This window comes from Oryx dammah, unplaced genomic scaffold, assembly GCF_014754425.2.
Source record: "Oryx dammah isolate SB20612 unplaced genomic scaffold, SCBI_Odam_1.1 HiC_scaffold_29, whole genome shotgun sequence".
Lineage (NCBI taxonomy): Eukaryota > Metazoa > Chordata > Mammalia > Artiodactyla > Bovidae > Oryx > Oryx dammah.
In genome coordinates, this window is record NW_024070213.1 from 11,114,955 (window position 1) to 11,137,591 (window position 22,637).

The window sequence follows — 22,637 nt, forward strand, 5'->3', positions numbered from 1 at the left end:
CATGACCGCCGCTGACCTGGGCGCGGGCGCCGTGGCCGGGGCCGTCGGGAGTACTGGCGGCCCCGGCCCCGGCCCCGGCCCCTCCTGCCGTTCGTGCTGCGGTTGCTGCGGGCGCCGGGCCCGGTCGGGCCGCGGGGGTGGGCGCCGCGGCTGCTCCTCCGGCTCCGGCTGCCGCTGGGGCTACCAGGCGCTGTCCGTGGCGCTGCTGCTGGCGCAAGGCGGCCTGCTGGACGTGTACCTCATCGCCGTCACGGACCTGTACTGGTGCTCCTGGGTGGCCACCGACCTGGTGGTGGCGGCGGGCTGGGCCATCTTCTTCGCCAAGAACAGCCGGGGCCGTCGGGGCGCTGCACACGCTCACCACCCGCATCACCCGCACGCCGCGCCCCTGCACCTGCCGGCCGCCCCCGCCGGGGCTGCGGGCGCGAAGGCGCGCGGCGCGCGCGGGGGCGCGGGTGGCCAGGGGCCAGCGGGGCCGGTCGGGGCGGCTGGCGAGTTCGCCTTCGCCTACCTGGCCTGGCTCATCTACTCCATCGCCTTCACGCCCAAGGTGGTGCTTATCCTGGGCACGTCCATCCTGGACCTCATCGAACTGCGCGCGCCCTTCGGCACCACGGGCTTCCGCCTCACCATGGCGCTTTCGGCGCCGCTGCTCTACTGCCTGGTGCGGGCCATCGGCGAAGCGGGCGCCACCCCCGGCTCCGCGGGGCCCCTGCTCCTGCAGCCGCAGCGGCACCGCGCCGCCGGCTGCTTCCTGGGCACGTGCCTGGACCTGCTGGACAGCTTCGCCCTGGTGGAGCTGATGCTGGACGGCCGCGCGCCGCTGCCCGCGCACCTGCGCTATCTGCTCCTCGCGGTCTACTTCCTCGCGCTCGCCTCGCCGGTGCTCTGGCTCTACGAGCTCCACGCCGCCACTTCGCCCCGGGCCCGGGCCTCGCGGCCCGGGGGCTGCAGCTGTCTCCTGCGCCTCCTGGGCAGCTGCCTGGTGGACGCGCCCTTGCTGGCGCTGCGCTGCCTGCTGGCCCTGAGCTACCAGCAGCCGCTCTCTGTCTTCATGCTCAAGAACCTCTTCTTCCTCGGCTGCCGCGGCCTGGAGGCCCTGGAGGGCTGCTGGGACCAGGGGCTGCCGGCGTCCCCTAGTCAGGGCAGGTCGGGCTATGGTGCTTCACCCTCCGCCCCACCGGCGCCCGGAGCCCCCCAGCTGGGCCACTGCGTTTCCGAGGATGAGGGGTGCGCCCATGGCTATGTCAACACTCTGGCTGTGGCCTCCCAGAATTGAGGGGTCTGGGTCTTGCTTTGGGGTTGGGAAACCCAGCTCCCTGTCCTCGGACCTTTCCTCACCTAGTCTAGATCATCTGTTAATGGGGCTGAGGGCCAACACGCCACTCTGAGCACTTTGGGTCAAGACTGCTTGGAGCGAGCCAGCTACTGAAAGAAGGAGGAAAGTCACCAGGCTCTGTTCTCCACACCCATTCTGAGTTCCAGCCTCCAGGGGCATGGTGCCTCTGCTTCCTGCTTCTCCCGTCTCACCCTGATTCCTCTCCCTTGTGGGGAGAGTGGAGGAGGGGTACCCAGGCAGGAGGCTGGATGGGACAGCTGCTTTTAGGCTGTAGCTAGTGGCCGGTGTCCCACACCTGGAAATTGACCTGGAGTCCCCTGTTCCCGGACTGTGTCTGTTGTGTTTCATCCAGATGATAGATGCAATCTGTGTGTGTGTGTGTGTGTGCATGCACACACGCGCACGTGTGTGCATGTTGTTTCCTTGTGTCCACCCTGTGCCACTTGAGATCAGCAGGAGATCTGGGGAGGCTCTGTTCTCCCCACCCACACTCCTCATTCCTACCTGAATCTGTGGCCATGAATTAGTTCCCAGACAGAGCTGGCCACCTGGGGACTGCCCAGGGGCCCTCCTCTGAGGGAGAAGCTCACCCAGGGTCTTCCTCAGTCCCACCCCACTCCTCTCAGCTGCGGGGTGGGGTCCATACTCTAAGGACCAAACTACACCCTTTCTTGGGTGAGTGAGCATGTCTACCTCCGTGCTTTCCACTTCTGTTGCATCACACACTGATGCTGCTTGCAGAAAATAAGGACAAAGACTCAGATGTCTCATTTACCATGGCCACTGGCCCCGCTGGGGTTCGGTGCCTGTGTTATTACAGGGTCTATGGAGGATCAGCTGGCTGCCCTCCGTCTCTCCCTCTCTCTGCACCCATAGCTCCCATCCTTCCTGAGGCTGGTTGCGGGCTGGGTCAGGTTTTGGCTCAGAACAGCTTTGGTGGGGGCGATATCAGTTGGGCCACCCAAGGGAGTAGGGAACCCGTCTCCCACCCCCTGCCCTTCTTCTGGCGTGGATCAGAAAGGGTGGCGGGGACCTTTTTCCTCTGCTCTGGCCAAGGGAGTCCCTAGGGAAAAGGTAGACTGGAGGGGGTGGGCAAGCCCCACCCCACCCAGCCTCCCTCCCTAGTGACAGCTGATATCCAGGGGTTGCCCACATACAGTCTTGAGGCCGGGGTAACAGGGTAACAGGATGGGGTGGGGGCAGTTTGTAAGGATCTCCCCTCTCCGTGTGCTTGGGCAGCTTTGTGTGGTGTAATAAACCCCGGACAAAGTGCCCCAAGTCATGGGTGTTGGCTTGACTCTCACAGGCTGGCTTCAGTGACACGTCACTTTTGCTTCCTGGGCCTCTGTTCTGTGCTGGGGGCCAGAGAATGTTTTGAGGCCCTTCATTGTTTTGGAGGGTTGTTGACAGAAGACAGAGACACAGGAGGGGTGGATGTCCTGAGTCTCCCTGCTCTAGGGGCGGGGGCAGGGAGGAAAATGTTTGCACTCAGTGTTGGGGCTCCCAGCCCCTCGCCCACCAGGTCCAGGGTCAACTGGTTGGATTTTGCAACAAATTGTTCCTTTGTTTGCCTTCTCTCCTCTCCCAGGACCCCTCTTCTTGCCCTTTGAACTCCATGTGGTCAAAGTTCTGGGGCCCAGACCCTGGGGGGAGCCCCTCTGCTCCCATACCCTCTCTCCAGCTTTGCTGTTGCTCTGCCACCTACCCTCCGCGTCTGAGCCATGGGGGGCCCAGGCTGGCCCCTGCCCCACCCCCTTCTCCCTGCTGAGTGACACTGGGACACGTGGGGGGGCCCCACTCGGGTGTGGGGTGGGGGGCTGTGGGGGGTGCCGATGAGCTGCCCTTCCGTCAAGAGACTGAGGGTGCGGCTGGTCCCAGCTGCTGGCCCTCGTTCACCGGGGGACAAACGTCCTCTTTCTGACACTTGGTGCCATCACTTGTGCTCAGGGGGCCAACCCCTTCCTTCTGCCACGTTTCTCTGGAGTCCTTTTACTTACTTCACTTGCCCTACTCACAAGAAGAGATGCCCCAGAAGTTTCGTTTTTCTTGTTTGCTAGGGGCATCTGTGGTGCGGGGGTGCCAACTGGAAATGCTGTGGTGGGCCCAGCAGGCGGGATTTCCTGTCCCTGGGCCCGCGCCCTCTGTGCAGGTCATGGAGGAGAAGCTGGAGTGGGACCCGTGCTGCCGCCTCTAATGCTGGGTGGGTCGGGCCTCTGACTCCTTCCCTGTTTGGAAAGGGCTTGGCCCAGACCCTCTGTACGGACAGCTGCAGAGTCCACGGTTCTTCTGGAAGAGTGGAGAGCTGGCAGTCGGAGCCTGGAGGATGGAAGTGGCACCTCGCCGGCATTTATCACGTTTTTTTTTTTCTCCTTCTCTTTTTAAAAATAAAACCAGCTTCTGTTCTGAAAATTAAAAAAAAAAAAAAAAACAAAAAAAAAACTTGAGACTTGTGACAAGCTTCCTGTGTGGTTTAAGATCGTGCCTGTCCTGGTTTCCCTGCTAAACTCTTGAATGTCACTGTGACATCTGTCATTGCTTTGCGGGTCTCTGTTCACATTCTGGGCCCTCCTTGGCTGCTTCCTTCCAGGTGGCTGGCAGGCTCTTGAGGAAGTGGCCTTGGGCTTCACGCCCCGGCTCCCGTCCTCGGCTCCTTCTTTCTGAGAACTTGCCAGTGAGGGAAAAGGCTGAGAAGCCAGCTTCTTAAGTCCTCTGCCCTCCTCGCACAAGCCAGAAGCAGAAGTTGTTTTCGGGAAGAGCAGGGGCCGTGCTTGTCTTTTTTTAGCACAGAGAGCCGGGCGGCCTGAGGGAACACCAGGTTTCTGCAGAAATAAGACCATGGTTGTAGTTCTTCTGCACAGAGAGGGCCGGTGCTGTTCAAGCCGCGAAGCCCAGGCGGCTCCGCCCATGCCCGCTCAGGCCCACCTGGCTTGCAGGATCTTCCCCACTCACAGGACAGGAGCACCTATATGCTTATAGGTGGGAATGGGGTGACGTGTGCTGAGACAGTCCTTCCCTCAAGACATGGACGATCGTAACAAGTACAGTAGTCACAGAGCAGCAAAGGCCATGTGTTCATGTCTCCCTAAATGCAGGTGGACGGTAAGATGGCCAATCTGATTACGTTTCTCGTGGCTGAGCTGCTTAAGAGGGGAGGTCGTGTCGCGGGGCTCTAGTCCTACAGCCAGAGGCCTTGGGTCGGTGTGCTCAGGGCCTGGGCCCTCTGGCCCTCATGTTCTGGCCCCTCTGGCCCTCACGGCCCCTCCAGGGAGCTTCCCCTCTGCTCCTGAGCCTAGAAGGATGGAGCTGCCTGCAGGAGGCCGCACTGCAGTCAGCAAGGGAATCAGGTCTGAACCACATCCAGTGGCCCTGGGCAGCCTTCAGACTTGGATTCTCCTTTGTCGTCTGGGTCAGGCTAAAAAGCAGGGGCTGGAGCCGCATCCCGGGAGTCCTGCAGGCCCCCAGTCAGGCCCAGGCAGACTCTCCTCTCAGGCTGTGGAGAGGAAGGAGCCGGGACACTGATTCCCACTAAGGTGTGAACAGCTACAACTGACTCTGATGGGCAGGGCTGGGCAGGGCCCTCACTGAACAGGTCTTTGCAGGAAGGCCCCTCCCTTGTTTACCTGGGAGGGGAGACTGCTCCTGTGGAGTGCAAAGGCTGCAGACAGAAACCACCTTTGTCGTCTGGTTCTGGCTGAAAAGCAGGGGCAGGAGCCGCATCCTGGGAGTCCCGTGGCTGAGCACCTTCTCCCTTCTGCCCGAGGCAAAGATAAGCAGCAAATGAGTAAAACCCATCACAGCAGGCGTTCAGAGGCCCAGCTCCAGGTGCTGAGAATGGACATTAAAGTGACAAACAAAAGCCCCTCCAAAACCTGAGCACCTCTGAGGACCTTCCTGAGCAGGAAAGGGAAGTTGGTTCAGAACCAGTGTGGCTTGCAATGTCCAGAGGACCTGTTAGCCATTTCTCACTTTCCTAGAGAAAAAGCTGTGGACATCCGCACGGGTTGTATAGCCAGGGGTCCTCCCGCATCCTTGAGCCCCTTCTGTGCACTCTGCTTGGGGAGGGCCCCGAGGCGTGGGGGTCACAGCCTAGAGGACACTTGTTATCAAAGGGCCTTTCTGGGTGAGGCACGATTTCACTAGCTGTGGTTCAGAATGGTATGGAAAGCGAGACCTGGCCTTATTCATACCCGATGCTCTTGGCATTTGGGTGATACTTAGACTGAGACCAGTGTGAGGCTGGGGGCTCTAGGGAAGGAAGGGGGACATGAGTGGAACAAGGGTGGATTATCTGGGGATCTTCCTGACTCCGTTTATATCTGCCATGTCCACACAGGCACACCCACCGATGGAAAGATTAGTGACTGCCCAGCGATGGGACATTTGGGGTCATGGGGTGATGATTAGGGGGGCTGGGTTTCTTTGGGGCGGAAGAAAAATGTTTCCAAATTGATTATGCTGAAGGTTGCTGAACTCTGAACTCCCCAAAGCCTTGACTTGTACAGGGTCCGTGGTGAACTGTGTGAGCTGTGAATCGTGTCTCAGTGAAGTCGTGAGGAAAGAAAGGGCAGCTGTCATGAGAAAGGGACTTGGTGGATGATGACAGCTGGGTCGTCTGGCCTCAGGGGCCGGCACAGAAGAAGTCTGAAGTCTGTGGGGAAGGTGGTCCAGGCGGAGGGTGTCTCCCAAGACCAGACCAGGGACCACAGGGCCGGGACACCCTGCCGCAGGCACCACCTGGCTCACCCACACTCTGCACATTGAGCACGAGATGACTGTGAGTGGGGGATCGTCCCAGAGAGCTGCGTGGGCATCTGCGCCCAGCGCCGCCCACCCAACATCATCGGGGGATGGCGCTCTGGGGGCTGGAGGGTGGAAGGTCTCGGCTCCCCTGACCTTGTCCTCTTGGCTGCTAGAATGGAACGCCCGAGACTGCACAGACTATGAACAGCGGAAACAGAGCTGGGCCTGGAAGTCCAAGGTCAGGGTGCCGGCGGATTCGATTCACAGACGGCAGTCTTGCAGTGTCCTTGCATGGCGGCAGGGGACAGTGTTCTGTAGGAGTTCCTACAAGGGCACTTATCCCATCCATGGGACCCCACTCCATGACCCCCTTCCTCTCAGAAGCCCTCCCCAACACCATCACACACTGGGGCCCAGGTATTAACCAAGGGATGTGGGGGGGGCATGGATGCCGGCCTGTAGCACTCCCACGCCTGGTCCTTTGGCACGCGGGGCTGGTGTGGACCTTGCACTGTCCAGGACCCGGGCCTCAACAGCCTGCTGCTACCAGGCACAACCTCAAAACGAGAAAGGCCTCTGCAGCCAGGAGCCTCCCAACCCGTATAGCATGTGACTTAAAGTGACAGCCAGGAACTGTAATCAGAGTTTAAAAATTTATTTATTCTTTTATCAGTAAGCTCGCTTTCACACACGCACACGTGTACACGCAGTATCTGATTTCTCCTTGAATTTCAGAACCCCCTCCTCCTTGCAGGTGCTTGAAGCTCCAGTGGAGGACTCAGGTTCAGGCAAAGAGAACCTAGAGTGACCCCAGTGCACACAGGGCTGGGGGCTCCTTGTTCTTCTTGAGCCCGGATGCTATAGCCCAGTGCTCAGCCCGCAACCCTGGAAGAATCCTTGGCCAAAGCTCTCCCACTGACCGAGGCCACACGTGGGTTCAGGCCCTGCTGAGGCCATCAGGGCTCATTCACTTCTATCCAGTCTTTCTCCGGAAACAACCGGTGTGTCTGATCTACAGCCTCCTCTGCAGGGAACAGGGCATCCTGGTAAAGAATCCCCGGCCATTAGCATTAGGGCCTGATGCCCCAACCCCAGCCTTGCCCCCAGGCCTCCCCAAGCTGGGCCCATGTGCTCACCTTCTGTGGCAGGATCAGTTACACACTGCCCCACTGCCCCAGACTCGGAACTCCACCTGCCCTCCACCCCTCACTGCACCCGGGCACCCCTTTGGCCTCCACGTCTTGCCCTGTGTGCTGCCCTGACCCTCCCTCTAGAGGAGCAGTTCCTTGGCGGTCAGGGCTATACTGGACCCAAGATAAAGGCCAAAGGGAGGAATGGCAGATGGTCTGTCCTTTAGCTCCTGGGAATGGGCCATGGGGTCTTGGGGATGGAAGGTGACCACACGGGGACCCGAAGAAAAGCTAAGGGGATGCAGTCAAGCTGCTGCTGCTAAGTCGTTTCAGTCGTGTCTGACTCTCTGTAACCCCATAGATGGCAGCCCACCAGGCTCCCCTGTCCCTGGGATTCTGCAGGCAAGAACACTGGAGTGGGTTGCCATTTCCTTCTCCAATGCATGCATGCTAAGTCGCTTCAGTCGTGTCTGACTCTGTGTAACCCCATAGATGGCAGCCCACCAGGCTCCTCTGTCCCTGGGATTCTCCAGGCAAGAACACTGGAGTGGGTTGCCATTTCCTTCTCCCACAGTCAAGCTGGCTACCTTTAAAAGTGCGGCCTCACGGATGCAAGCCCACACGTGCACACACGCACACACGTGCTCACTCACCGCCCTGGCTGGGGGAAGGCCCCGCATGGCGGCCCCTCGGGCTCAAGGCCGGGGTTCTTGCTAAACTCCTGGAAAAAGAGCAGCAGCTGGAGGCTGCGCAGGCTCTCCAGGCCCTGGGGGGACAGCGGCTGCCCCCCGTCCTCCTCCCCGACCCCCTCCCCGTTGTCGTCGTCGTCGTCGTCGGGGGGCTGCGGGGAGCTCCTGGAGATGTAGCCCTGGTCCGACTGCACAGACCGCCGCTGCTCCTCCTCGGGGGGCGTGAGCAGGTCCTGGAGGCTCGGGTTCTGCTGGGGGGGCAGGAGCCGCCCCATGGGGAGGAAGAGGACGCTGTTCCGCCGGGGACCCTGGCCCCCCAGCAGCGGGCAGGCCTCTTCTCCCTCCACCAGGGCCAGCCGGCCAGCACCGCTCCCCACCTCCTGTGGGACGGGCTCCACTACCTGAGCCCGAGGGACCCTGTCCACCGGGACCACCATGGTCTGGAGCGTTGGGGCTGCCGGCTGCCCCGGGGGCCGGGGCTGGGGCTCCAGCCGCGCGAGGCCGCCCCCTCCTTCTCCGGCGAGGAGCAGCTTCACCAGCACGTGGTCCCGGGAGGTGGGCTCCAGCACCAGCGGCTCCTGCCGGACGATCCCTCCTTCGGGCAGCGGCTCCTCCTCGAAGGCCTCCTCGTCCAGGAACGGGAGGTCCCGGCTGTCCGCCGAGCGGAGGTTCTCCAGTTCGAACCAGTCGGGGCGCTGGGCCTGCCAGCGACGGAAGCGCTGCACTGCCTCGCGGAGCTGCCGGCCGCTGGGGCTCTGCAGGTAGTTCTGGGCCGCGAGCGCCCCCACGCGGTGCATGCGGCCCGGCTCGAACATCTCCAGGTCCTGGATGCGGAAGTAGACCTCCTCGAACCGGTCCATGAGCTCATAGCGGGAGGTGATGTTGAACAGGTCGGGCACGTCCGCCTCGCAGCTGATGTCGCTGAAGTAGCAAACGATGTAGGTGCCGAAGCAGGCCGGCCTCTTGAAGTCCGGCAGGATCATGTTCATGGCCGCTGTGAACAGGTCCCCCGCCGGCTGCCCGTGGTCGCAGCGGAGCTGCACGGCGGCGGCGTCCTCCCAGCCAAGCATCGCCTGCCACTTGGCCCGGGTGCCTCGGGAGCACAGGACGATGATCTTGGAGTTGCTGTCTGCCACTTCCTGCTTCTGGCGCCCCACCCAGGTCATGACCCCTACCTCTGAGATGGCCTGCTCCTCCAGCAGGTCCAGGGCCACTTCGGTGCCACACACGGTGAGCAGAAATTGGGCGAACTTGAGGACCACGTCCACGTAGAGGGGGTGGTCGGCGGAGTAGACGATCCAGACCTTCCTGGGCTTCAGGGGCGGGGGGCTCAGGCTGGTGGGGGCGGGCAGGATCTCTAGGGGAAACAAGGAAACCAGGGTGTGGTTTCAGGCGTTTCAATGCTGACCACACATCACAGGCCTGGCCTGCTGGTGAGGGACAGGAAACAGGCTGAGTTTGGCTCCCGAGCCCAAGAAATGGAGCTGAGACCCCAGAAGATGCCTGAGGCGGCTGCCACACCGCACTGGCTGCCTGCAAAATAGTCTGTGCCTTCAGGGAAAAGAGTGTCTCTCACTTTCCTACCTGGCCTGCAGGCTGCACGTTAGTTAGAATTATCTTTTCTTCAAGACACCAAGGCCTATCTCTGGCATGGACACAGTTGCTCTCTAGGGGCCCCGACCTTCCCTTCTTGTTCAGGGATTAGCTGTGAGCCCAGTCACCCTGCTATGTGAGGTCCCTCCATTTGGGGCTGGAGGTGGGTCCCCGGCAGGTGACATCTCCCGAGGGACAGGAACTGACCGGGGAGCTCCTCCAGGCCAGTGTGAACAGCCTCCCCCTAAAGCCAGGCCGCCCAAACCAGGAGTGCCCACCTGTGTCTTTGGTGCCATCTTCATGTTTTCCTTGACGGAACCCTGAAAGGAAAGGCAAGGCCAGGACTGCTCCAGAAGTGTCCATGCAGGCGGCACAGGTTTTACAAGGCTGTCTCCTGACCCGGGAGGGGCCGAGGAGCACCTCCTAGCTGCTCTGGGCCTTGGCGGGGAGACCACGTCTCCCACGACCACTGTGTGACCTGGGGGAGGTATCGATGTCTCTGAAGCTTGGTTTCTTCCTCTGTGAAATGGGTCTGTGGGTTAAGTGCTCGGCTCATCCAACATACCCACCACCTGGGTCACAAGTATTTGGCACCACTGACTGGGCTGGGGCCCCCAGAATGGTGCCTAGGAGGTTACAACCTGAGTGGCTGCCCCCAAGCAGACTCCCCTTTCAGGGAAAGCCCGTCACCCAGACCTGTCCTTGCAGGAGGCACAAGCCTTCCGAGACGTCTCCGGAAGTGGCACCCCTGGCCCTTTGCGGCCTCGTTTTCTGAAGGTGATGTGGGGAATCAACGTCCTTAAGTGACCTCCCCTCCTGGACCCAGTGAGGGATCCCATGGTGTGGGGCTGACTCTCTGGAGCCACACAGAGGCCAAGGAGGACATTTGGCACCTGACTTCAACTCCCACCTTTGGGCTGCTCCCCAGAACCATGAGGTGCTTCTCTTGCCCCAAGGAGTGGGCGCTTTGGGAAAAGGTCAGATGTGCGGCCCAAGAACAGCCTCCTAACCCTCCCAGGGACCCTCTGTGGAAGGACGCTCTGGACAGGCCTCACAGCTGGCTTGGTGATCTTCCCCTGCACGAATCATGGTCACAGAGGGAACGGCCACCCAGATCAGGGTCATGGAGGGGCAGGGAGAGGCCAACCCCCACCCCAGAGACCCATGTTCCCTCCTGCTTGGAACGTGGCCAGAATGGGCCCGGGGTGGGGGACTGATGCTTCTTAACAGCCTGCAAGACTGGGGGTGCGGGGTCCTGAGCACAGACTTAGGGCTGGCACAGGGAGAAGGGTCTGGGAAGAGGGAGGGGCAGAGCAGAAATCTCAGGTGGGCTGTAGCCCCGCCCTTACCTGGTAGCCTCCAGGTCATGCAGAGGATCAGCAGGATGACGGAGCCCACCAGTAGGATGGAGAGGCCTGTGATGAACGCAGACACCCACAGGGGCATGTGGTCTGTGGCGGGAGGGTGGTGTGAGTGGTGTGACACCCTGGGGCCCCGCCCACTGCCCACCCTGGGAGTTTGCTGTGCCAGCTCTGGGGCCCCACCCACTGCCCACCCCGGGCTGCTCCCCTGGGGTGTCTCCTCATGTAGGCTGACCCCACACCAGGCTAGGCAGGGACCTCTCTGTGGCCCTTGAGGTGTCTCAGCCTGGAAAGAGAGCCTCACCTTCAGTGGCGTCTGCAAGGAGAACAGGGACAGACTTTCAGTTGTCAGCAGTGATAGTGCACAGTACATAGTACACACTTGGTACATAGTATATAGTACCCAGAACCACGTAATAGTACACAGTACATAGTGCACAGTAAAATATACTTAGTACTATATAATACACAGTATCTACACTACAGTGCATAGTACCCAGTACTTAGTACATAGCACACAGTACTATAGTGCATAGTGCCCAGCACATAGAGCTTAGCACTTAGTACACAGTACCAATACTATAGTGAACAGTGCATAGTACTATAGTGTGTAGTACCTAGTACACAGCACTAGTCAGATAGTACTATGACTCAGAGTTTGTGAGAACTAAAAGCAGACGTGTTAGAGCACTTTGCTCACTCAGTACATGGTGTTAACTCTAACTGTGACAATAAAGAGTTCCCAATTTTCCAGTCACATAAATTGAAGATCAGAAAGGCTCAGTGCTTTTCCCGAGGTCACACAGCTAACGAAAGTCAGCGAGGAGTCCAATCTGGAGTCTCTCTCTAAGGTTGCACAACACAGGCCTGGACAACTGCCCCTTCCCCCCAGACCAGGTCATGGTACAGTCTGGGCTGCTGACCTTCGCCCACCCTGCTTCCCAGTGGCCCCTGGCAGCTGCGCGTCCCACCTGGGGTGTGCGAGACATCCGGGCAGGCCACAGACACCGAGTGTCGGAGGCAGTCGTTGAGGCAGCTGCTGAAGAAGGGCTGGATCTGTGAGGCAGAGTGTGGGGGAGAGGCTGGGGGCGCACGGGCCCGCCAGGAACCCGCTAGCCTCTCCAGGACGTCTCCACGGCTGCTGGGCAGGTGGCCCGCCAGCGGGAGCAGGCAGAGGACCCTGCCTGGCTGAGGCTGGTGGCTGGGCAGGAAGTCCCCAGGTAGCGGTGCTGGGTCCAGGGGGAGCATGACCCCCCCAGCTGCCTACCTGCCCTTCGCCCACCCTGTCCCACCCTGCTCCCCACCTGCACGTGGTGGCGGCAGCACCAGCTGGAGTCCCGCAGGGTGACCGTGATGTTGCAGCGCTGCGGGGCGGCTTCCTGTGCGGGCTACAGGGCGGAGGGACGGTGAGGCCCCGGCTCTGGCTGGGATGCGCCCCGGGGGCCCCCTCCCTGGGGAGAGGCGCTGCAGGTCCGGCTCCAGGAGGAGCAGCCATCCCCAGGACTGCATCCCCAGGACCGCATCAGACACCCCAGCCACCGGGGACCAAGGTATAGACGCATGTGTCCAGTAGCAGCCCCACCCTGGCTCCGTCTTACTGCTTCACCTTGACCCCCCACCTTGTCCTCATGTGCACATTGTACAGTCTTCGAATCCTCTTTGCAATCATGAAATTAACAAAGCAAAAAGAGGACTAGGAGAATGTCGGGGAGGGGAGGACAGAGGGCTGAGTGTACAGGGCAGAGACAGGGCTCCTGTCAGGTGCAAGAGCAACTACATACCAGCCACATACCCACCTCACACCAGCCACTCTCCAAGCGCACACCAGCCACTCTCCAAGCGCACACCAGCCACACACCAACTGTACACCAGCCACACTCCAACTGCACACCAGCCACACTCCAACTGCACACCAGCCACATGCCAGGCACACACCAGCCACACATCAACTACACACCAGCCACACACCCACCTCACACCAGCCACTCTCCAAGTGCACACCAGCCTCAGTCTGCACACAAGGGAAGGGAAGTCCCATGCTCTAAGCCCAGCCCGAGCGCCTGGCTCTTGAAGGTGGAGAGGGTGCTCTGAGCTGGGCTGATGGGTTAGGAAAGCGGCAGAGAGGGCAGTTACCACGGGCATGTCGATGACATGTTGGAAGCAGCTCTGGTTCTCCGCAGGTGGGAAGCTGTGCAGCAGGACCTGGTAACTGGTGGACTCATTCCACGGGGTGAAGCTCAGCCGCAGCTGGTGGGCCTCGAGGGTCTCCACGGTGATGTTGGGGTCCCACAGGCTGCCTATCCCACGGGCATAACGTGACCAGGAGTCAGGGAGGGGGGCGAGCGTGCTTGCACACGTGCATGTGTGCACGTATGTGCACGCTTGTGTGTCTGCGTGCATGTGTGTGTGACCCAAGTAAAGCTCCCACATGGTTGCCCCCACGGTTACCTGAGCTCACGCATGGCGTGGTGTCCTTCATCCTGGGGTCCTTGCAGTCTGTGGACCGGGAAGAAGTGCAACCGTCAGCCCCTGGCTTGGAGAGCTTGTCTTACAGAACCTCCAACACCAGAGGTATCCGTCTGCTACTCCTGTTCCCCTCTCTAGGGGCTTCCTTCCTGGATCTGCTTCTCCCCTTGAGGGGAGATGGGCTTAGTCCCCCTCGACAAATGGTGACATTTCCCCAACTTCCACGCATGCTCATGGGAGTCTTGGGTTCAGCCCCATCTGGGGTGGGCCTGGGAAGCTGCATTTCTGACAAGTTCCCAGGTGATTCCATGGCACTGCCAACCTGGGGACCCTGGGAGGACTGCTCCCCCGGAGACGGCTTCTTGGTCCCCCATTTCCTTGACTGCAGCCTTTTTATTGGTTTAAGAAGATGTGACAGGCATGAATCACTGTGAGTGACGGGCTGAGTCAGTCTGCTTTAGGGGTGGGGGGCTAGGAGGGGGATCGGGGAGTGTCACTCATCTGACAAACACTTACTGAGCCCCCAGTATGTGCCAGGTGCTGTGTGAGGCCTGGGAGATATAGCCAGGAGTGAGACGAAGTCCCTGCCCTCCAGGGATGCCATTCCAGCCTGAGGGGCCATAGAAGACTGTGATATCGTGCCACGGCTACGTCAAGATGCTGGCATGTGTGCACACATGTGTGTGTACACGTGTGCACACGTCTGTGTGCATGTGTGTACACGAGTGAATTTGCATGCACGTGCACATCTGTGTGTATGCATGGGTGCATGTATGTGCATGTTTTGTGTGTGCAAGGGGTGCTCCGGCAATGTGGATGGTCTCAGCAAGCATTTCCCAATTGCCTCCCACACGCCGGGCCGTTCACAAGGGTCTGGAGGCTGTCCAAGTGGGTGTAAGGCGCAGGCCCTGTCCTCCAGGGGCTGGGCATTTGGGTGCTCTTGGCTCCGGACAATGAGAAAGGCGGGCCGTGGCAGAGACTCCGGGGAGGACAGAGATGCACCCAGAGGTGCAGATGCATCAGATGCTATTTTGGAAGATGAGCCTGGCAAGCATCCCAGGAGGAGGGAGCAGGGGAAGAGGGGCTGGTGCCAGATACATGCAGGTGGGACGTGGGAAGAGCAAGGAGCTGGGGCTGGGACGGGGCGGGGAGTGAGGCCACAGCTCTCTGGGGACAGGCCTGTCTTCCCAACACTTTCTGAGCAGGACATGCCAGACGAAGGACTCGGTTCCCATAGAACTCCTGGGGTCTTGGGCCAACACCAAGTTGGTGCCACAGAGAACGGACTCCGCCTTAGGGAGTGGAGGCTGCAGCCCCCCACCCAGGAGCCCCGGCCCTGCACCTGTTTGTCCCGTGGGTTCCACAGACCGACCACAGAGCGAGAGGTGAAGGGCACGCTGGGGGGTGGTGCTCTTACCGGGCACCAGGAAGTTTCTGGATTGGTGGTTTGGGTCCCCGTCAGGGATGGGCTTAGGCAGGTGGTGGACGGTCACCTCGTACTCCTCTCTGGGTTCTACCACGAAGTGGCTGAAGGCAAATCGCCACTAGGAGACAGGAGGAGGGGAGGTCAAACAGTCACAGCTCTTACCTGAGCCCAAAGACCTCCCCACCTGTCCCTGAAGGATTCATCAACACAGGGAGGGAACAACCAGGCTACGAGCGCCCCAGTCAGAGGCATTGTGTCCCTGTTCTGTGTTTCTTCTGGTCTTTCTGCCTGTTTACAAACACCTGGCTCTGGCCTTGTTAAGAGACAGCAGGGCCAAAGGCAAGAGAATGTGGGCGAGGTTGGAGGCACCCCTCCCCCATCAGCCCTCTCCAACTCCAGGGCTGCAGGCCGCTGGGACCCAGGGGCAGCTGAAGACCACTTGTTATGTGGCTCTGCCCCGTGGAAGGGAAAGCAGGGTCTCTGGAGCACGAAAGTACAGTGGGAGGCTACGAGGTTCCCCGTCCAACCCTGGGCCTCATGGCGTTGTTGCTCAAACTTTTTTTGGCCAATGGAGATGAGACGCACTGACTCCAGCTCCCCTGGTGGACCACTTGGGGTCCCTGGTCCTCCCTGTCCTCCCGGTAGTAGTTTGGGGGTCCTGTCCTCCCTAAACACAGGACAGGGGATCTGTCTTTGCTGCTTGTGTTCTAGGAGCTCTGCCTCTGGCCACTTGTCAGACGTCAACCGGCAGAATTGAGACGAGCCTGCATCAGGATCAACTGGACGGCTTGTCACCACCAACTGCAGCCGTTTGAACACTCCAGCCTCTGGTTCCGGAGGTCTGAGGGGCTACCTGGAACCTGCGTTTCTAGCAATCCCCTGGTGTTGCTGCCGGGCTTGGGATTACACACCGGGAATCAGTGCTTTGACCAAACTAAACACGAACCCATTCTGGCTCTAAGCAACAGAAGGAACAGAAACTGCGCTGGAAACCATGGCTGCTCTGCACCGGGCAGAGCCCCTGCGCCTGGAAGAGACCCTGGCTGACGGCAGGCGCTGGCCAAGGAAGCCCCCCTCCCAATGAGCCTGGGCGTGAGGTGGGGAGGAAGAGCGGGGTGCATGCGTGTGTGTGTACGTGTGCACACCGCTCCTCGCAGTCACCACCGCCCACCCTGGTGGGACTCTTACCCGCTTGTGATGATGCCTCAGTGTGGTCAGAAACTCAAACCTGACACACAGACGCTCGTTGGTGCTCAGCTGCAGGACGGACAGCTCCGCCCCCTCCAGGTAGAGGACGCTGGCTGGAGGTCAAGGGAGGAGAGGAGCACAGGTTAGACCAAGGATGGCTAGCCGCTGGGGGTGGAGGGGGTATTTCCTGTCTGCTGTGCGGGCCGTCTAACCCACCCCTGCTTCCTGCTCCTTCCAGCTCCCTCTGGGCTGGGTTAGCCACTGCCTCTGGACAGCTACCCCTCGCTGGACAGGGGCGAAGATGATTTACCCTGAGCCAAAAGGGAAAGCGTTGCAAATTTGTGGCTAGGCTGCTGGGGACACTGACTGTGGATGTCAGAGGGGGGTCCTCGACCTTGAGGACGTAGCGAGCCTCAGCAAGGGACTCACCCGGCCATCCACAGGCCTGGGCACCCTCGTCACCCAGTCTTCCCAGCTGTGCACACTGCTCCGCCCCCAAGAGGCTGAGTTGTTGGGGGGTTGCTGTCAGAAGGGCCAGCCTGCAGTCAGATGGGTCATGACCAGATGTGATTTCCAGGGTGATGAAGATTTGGGGCTGAAGAAAGGTCTTCTGTGGAGGATGGTGGGTTAACATCTAGAACTCTGAAGAAGGACTCACTGCCTGAACTGATGGGTCCTTTCTCTGAACTGGCCCTCGTGTCTGAGCACAGGGCTGGGAGCCCAATTCTGAGTCTGGTGGGAGGACTAGGAGGCCCAGTCTGTGGACCCACCCGGAGGTGGGCAGCACCCCAGATGCCCACTCACCATCTGTCTGCAGCGTCCACTCGATGTGAACCACAGGGAGCAAATGTCCTTGCTGCGTGTGGGCGAAGCGCAGCTGGGTCTGCACGTTTTTGGGGGATGAGGGGGTGAGGTTCCGAGGGTGGATCCAGCTGTCGTCCAGACAGGTACCTGGGAGCAGGAGAGGCAGAAATCAGAGGCTTGTGGGCTCTAAGGGACAGAGATGCAGCCCAAAGAGGATGCCTGGCAGGGTCCAGAAGACTTCACAGTCAGGCTATGACCCCAAGACCAAACCTGGGCTCACAGCTCTCTTGATGCCCTTCGGGGGTCATGGGGAAGCTCTGACGTTATAGGAGAGATGACAAAGCACGCCTGTGGCTTTGAGATGAAGTGGGCAGGAGACATGGGGCAGCCATAAGAGTTGCTCTGTTTTTATGTGTTGGGTCCCTAATGAGCACGGACTCTTGAACGGTGTGCCTCCTCCTTGAATTAAAACATAAAACAAGATCCCACCCCAGATATCGCCCACTGCAGGGTGACAGCTCTGGCTAAAGGGTCATACTGCAGAGCCAGGTCGTACTGCAGCGCCCCAGAGGATTCTTCCAAAACCCTGATGACGGGTGCAGCCCTGAGTCTCAGGGGTCCTCCCGCTGGGGACTGGGTCCCTCGTCAACTCAGTATGGGGTCAGCACCGCATCAGGGCAACTTGAGAACAGAAAAAGCAGGTGACTTACTGTTCTTGACTGTGCAGTTCAGCCCCTGCGGAAAAGAGAAGCAGGTAATTACAGCTGAGAAAGAACTCGGATCCGCCAGCCGGGCTCCAGTGTCCCTGGGCTCACACTCAGGAATGAAATGCACGCGCCTTCCCTCTCACTTTTGGGACCACTCCTGGGGGGACCATATTCCCCCCGTACTCTGCTCTCCTGACAACTGAGGAGATGCAGGGCAAGAAGTGGGCGCAACACATGGCAAAAAGGAACTGCCGTTTTCTCAGTGGCTTTAGGAGCTGGGCGTCACCTGAGCCTCGTTTCCTGCCCTGAGCTCAGGACGCTGGCAGCCAAGCCCAGAGACAAGACCTCCAGACTTCCACATCTGAGAGGCCACGGTCACCACCAGCCTGACCCCTACGGTAAGTCCAGCAATTGATCCACACAGCCTGCTCCACAGGGCATCCAATGAGCTTTTAGAACCTTAGGCGTGAATATTCTCAGACAACCAAAGAGTACCAGATTTGCATGAAAATAGTTAAAAAACCCAGCAACTTACAAGAAGGCTCTTGGAGGAAATAAGATGATGCTGGGAGCAGAATAAATTAAAATTATAACGGTCTCAAAGAAATGAGAGGACGCTGTATCCATATGACAGGACAGAGTACTATGGGAAAATGAGCAAACAAATAAAAACGAACCTTGAAGGGGAGGAAGGTGGGAGAGTTTCAAGAGGGAGGGGACATATGTATACCAGTGGCTGGTTCATGTTGATATTTGGCAGAAACCAACACAAGATCGTAAAGCAATTATCCTTCAGTTAAAAATAAATAAATTTAATTAAAAAATGAACCATGAAAATAAAAAAATCCATAGAAAAACTAGGTTATAAAATTCAGGAAATTTCTCCAAATGTAGAACAATATTAAACAGAAATAGAAGAAACAATATGTGAATATTTATTTAAGAGAAATTATTTAATTATTTAAATTATTTAATATTTATTTAATAGAATATTTATTCAAGAGAAATTATATGAGTGAGTATATTTCCAATTGTACTCATCTCACATGCTAGCAAAGTAATGCTCAAAATTCTCCAAGCCAGGTTTCAACAGTACGTGAACCATCAACTCCCAGATGTTCAAGCTGGATTTAGAAAAGGCAGAGGAACCAGAGATCAAATTGCCAACATCCCCTGGATCACAGAAAAAACAAGAGTTCCAGCAAAACATCTACTTCTGCTTTATTGACTATGCCAAAGCCATTCTGTGTGGATCACAACAAACTGTGGAAAATTCTGAAAGAGATGGGAACATCAGACCACCTTACCTACCTTCTGAGAAATCTGTATGCAGGTCAAGAAGCAACAGTTAGAACTGGACTTGGAACAACAGACTGGTTTTGAATCGGGAAAGGAGTACGTCAAGGCTGTATGTTGTCACCCTGCTTATTTAACTTATATGCAGAGTACATCATAGGAAATGTTGAGCTGGATGAAGCACAAGCTGGACTCAAGATTGCCAGGAGAAATATTAATAATGTCAGGAACACAGATGACACCACCCTTAGGGCAGAACACGAAGAAGAACTAAAGAGCCTCTTGATGAAAGTGAAAGAGCAGAGTGAAAAAGTTGGCTTAAAGCTCAACATTCAGAAAACGAAGATCATGGCATCTCGTCCCATCGCTTCATGGCAAATAGATGGGGAAACAATGGAAACAGTGACAGACTTTATTTTCTTGGACTCCAAAATCACTGCAGATGGTGACTGCAGCCACGAAATGACCATGACCAACACAGACAGCTTATAAAAAGCAGAGACATTCCTTTACCAACAAAGGGCCGTCTAGTCAAGGCCATGGTCATGTATGGATGTGAGAGTTGGACTGTGAAGAAGGCTGAGCGCCGAAGAATTGATGCTTTTGAACTGTGGTGTTGGAGAAGACGCTTGAGAGTCCCTTGAACTGCAAGGAGATCCAACCAGTCCATCCTAAAGGAGACCAGTCCTGGGTGTTCATTGGAAGGACTGATGCTGAAGCTGAAGCTCTAATACTTTGGCCACCTGATGTGAAGAGCTGACTCATCAGAAAAATCCCTGATGCTGGGAAAGACTGAAGGCGGGAGGAGAAGGGGATGACAGAGGGTGAGATGGTTGGATGGCATCACTGACTCAATGGAAATGAGTTTGAGCAAGCTCTGGGAGACAGTGGAGGATAGGGAAGCCTGACGAGCTGCAGTCCACGGGGTTGCAGAGAGTCAGACAGGACTGAACAATGGAAAAACAACAATAGGACCAGAACACTGTTTATGAGCTTATGAACAGCACCATGTTGGACCTCCTGCAGAAACCCAGAGAAGATGCCCACGATGCTGAAGACAGTGTTAGGTGGCATTGGCCAGTGTTCCCTGAGCTCTCCTGGGCCAGGCATCGGTAGCACTTTGTATGGAGATCTCATTGAATCTACAATAGCCCTATGAGGTAGGTACCATCACCACCTCATCACTTTATTTTTAAATTTTATTTCTTTTTGGCTGTGCTGGGTCTTTGTTGCTATGCGCTGGCTTTCTCCAGCTGCAGCGAGCAGGAGCTACTCTCAGGTTGTGGCGGGCGGGCTTCTCTTGCTGAGGAGCACCAGCTCCCTGGCTAACTCCGAGCAGCTGGCACCAGCTGTTGGTCTCTCTGCCCATTGCTGCCTCTTGGACAGAGCTGGCTGTCATTCACCTGCTCACCCTCCCCTTCCTCTTTTCAGTCCACAAACATCTGTCAGCCCCCACGGCCTGTGCTTATGGCACTGGGCTGTAGGTGGTGAAGTCAGGATGCGAAGCCAGGTCCTCTGAGATCAAGTCACTAAGTGGTGTTCCATCCATGGAAGAGCCAGGGGAGGGACAGAAATCTGGGGGGCCTCACCTCTGTCTTTTCAGGGGAGCCAGCTGGCAGTGGGGCCCTGTTCTCTGGCCAGGTGTACAGGAGGCAGAGGGAAAGCAGAGCCTGGCAGTTGTAGACAAACTGCCCAGGGTCCCTCTCCAGCCCCTGCTCCCCTGCCATCAAGCCAAGCCCCTGCTCCGGGTGAGCAACTGAGGCCAAGCCCTTTCAGCCCAGCTCAGCAGAGACCCTCCCTCATTTGTAGCTGCTTCTCCCACTTTCCTGCCACACAGACCCCTCACTCTTCATCCTGCCCACCCTCGGGCCTTGGCTCAGCGCTTTCCCCCTCCTGGAACGCTCTAGACTCTCTTGGAGGGCTGCCCAAGTGCCCTCTCTGCAGGAAATGCACCTGGGCAGCAGGAGCTTCTGTTCCCTGGAACTCCATCGCTCCTGGCTGACAGAGGCTCCTGCTCTAGGCTGACTTCTGTGATTTACTGCCCCAACATCCGTCATCAGCGAGTGTGTCTTTGTTGTTTCAGGACCTTGTATTTTGCAGACAGCCAGCAAAAGGCCATCTAAAAATGAACTGAGTCCCAGACAGCAGAGTCCCCAAGTAGGACCTGCTGAGCGGGTCTCCTGCTCTGCCCATGAGTAGGGGGTCACAAGGACATTTCCCAACATGGTTCATGTTAAAAAAAAAGAGAGAGAGAGAGAGATTCTGCTAAACAGTCACTGACATTTCACCCTCTTATGAATCCTCCGAGACATTAGATAGGGAGAAATACCACTTCGGTTGTTCAACATCCTCTGACTCAGATAAGGAGCGTCATGTCTTAGGGTCAGAGGTGAAGGGGAGGGGGCCGAGGAAACCGAGAGGAGCTGCGGGAGAGGGCAGCGCGCGGCCAGCACCGTCTGTCTCTTTTCCCTTAAGACGGGCCTCCACCCCAAGGCCACTACTCGGCGGTGGGTGTGGGTGTGTCGCTTCCTGTGGGCACAGCCGGCAACTGACGGGTGCCTACAGCCCCGCGGGACTCCAGACACGGGCGGGCGGTGTGGGACGGAGGGGTCATCGCGCTGCCCTTACAACTCTCCCCGGAAGCTGCCCCGCAGACCCGGGGATCGTGCGCCAGACGCTGCGGCCGCGGGGTCCCCCGGGCGCCAGCTCGCAGGGAGGAGGGCTGGACTACCAGGGTTGGCACTGGGTCCGGTCCCGCCTCGCCCTCCTCAGGCCCCGCCTCCGGCCGGCGCGCCCCCCCGCCAAGCCCTTCCCCAACTGCGAGGCTCCCTCCGGAGGCGCCGCCGGGACGCCTGCCCAGGTTGTGCAACCCGCGCTGCGCGATCTTTCCCAGCAAACTCCGTCTCTTCCCTGGCTCGCACCGCAACTCGCGACGCTCCGCGTGTCCTGCCCAGGGCGGCCTGCTCTTGTGCCCAAGCCTCGGAACCCCCGAAACCCCGCTACTCCAGCCCCGGCCCCCGGCCGCCTGCCCGACCGACAGCATCCTGGGCTAGTCCCACCCTCCACCCCCACCCCACCCCCACCTCCATCCCCCGGGACGCGTCCGATCTCACCTCCTGGGAGCACACGGGCGCCGGGTGGTCCAAGAGCCTCGGGGAGGCGAGACCGAGGCCCGGCGGGCGCAGGAGCAGGAGGAAGAGTAGGAGCGACGGCCCCGGCGGGGACCCGGGAAACACGCGCGGCCCGCGGCGCGGAGCCTCCATGGCCCCGGCCCTTCGCGGAGGGCTCGCGCCCGGGCTGGGGGCGCAGCGAGGGCGCGCCCCAGGGATCCCCTCGGCTGAGTCCCGAGTCGTTCTCCTGCGCCTGCTTCCGGCTTCCAGCCCTGCCCGGGGCGGGCCACGCAGAGGGGAGGGCTCGGCCGGGACAGTCCTTCCGCGTGTCGCTCCCCGGCGTGCGTCCCAGGTGCGCCCTCCTCCGGGGCTCCGCCTCGCGCTCCTCCCCGCGTTTCTCCCCAACTCCTCCCCAGCTCCTCCCGGGCTCCTCCTTGCGTTCCTCCCTGGATCCTCCCCGCGCTCCTTCCGCCCCGCCTGCTCCCTAAACCCTCGTCCAGCTCCTGCGCTCCAGCCCGTCCGACTCCTATATTCCATCTCCGCTCTTATCGTCAGGCCCTAAAACTATTTTAATATCTGCCCTTTGCTCTCGCCTCCGGTCTTACCCTTCTTCTCCGTCAGAGGAAGTTCTTTTTCTCAGTTCCCTCTCTCCATATCCGCCCCTTCTCCCTGGATTGCTTTCCTGGCTTTTCCTCCCCCTTCTCGAGGCCGGGACCGCTCCGCGCTCCGACTGCGCGAGGTGGGGGAGGTGGGAGAGGAGGTGGGGGAGGTGGGAGAGGAGGTGGGGG

At 58.9% G+C, this 22,637-nt stretch overlaps 2 protein-coding genes across 2 annotated transcripts; one reads left to right on the forward strand and one right to left on the reverse strand.

The window, feature by feature from the left end:
• The first annotated feature begins 1 nt into the window (after window position 1).
• TMEM121B (transmembrane protein 121B) lies at window positions 2-5,939 on the forward strand. Its single transcript, XM_040233511.1, has one exon. The coding sequence runs from the start codon at window positions 2-4 to the stop codon at window positions 1,277-1,279; it is 1,278 nt and encodes a 425-aa protein (XP_040089445.1). The 3' UTR covers window positions 1,280-5,939.
• A 779-nt stretch (window positions 5,940-6,718) lies between these two features.
• Window positions 6,719-22,168, reverse strand: IL17RA (interleukin 17 receptor A). Its single transcript, XM_040233651.1, has 13 exons — window positions 21,853-22,168; window positions 17,447-17,471; window positions 16,737-16,883; window positions 15,933-16,045; window positions 14,736-14,862; window positions 13,301-13,348; window positions 12,986-13,149; window positions 12,157-12,240; window positions 11,824-11,908; window positions 11,157-11,168; window positions 10,841-10,942; window positions 9,770-9,811; window positions 6,719-9,255 (listed from the first exon to the last, which is right to left on the reverse strand). Exons 1-13 carry the CDS (start codon window positions 22,000-22,002, stop codon window positions 7,859-7,861), a joined length of 2,496 nt encoding a protein of 831 aa, XP_040089585.1. The 5' UTR covers window positions 22,003-22,168; the 3' UTR covers window positions 6,719-7,858.
• Between the last annotated feature and the right edge of the window lie 469 nt (window positions 22,169-22,637).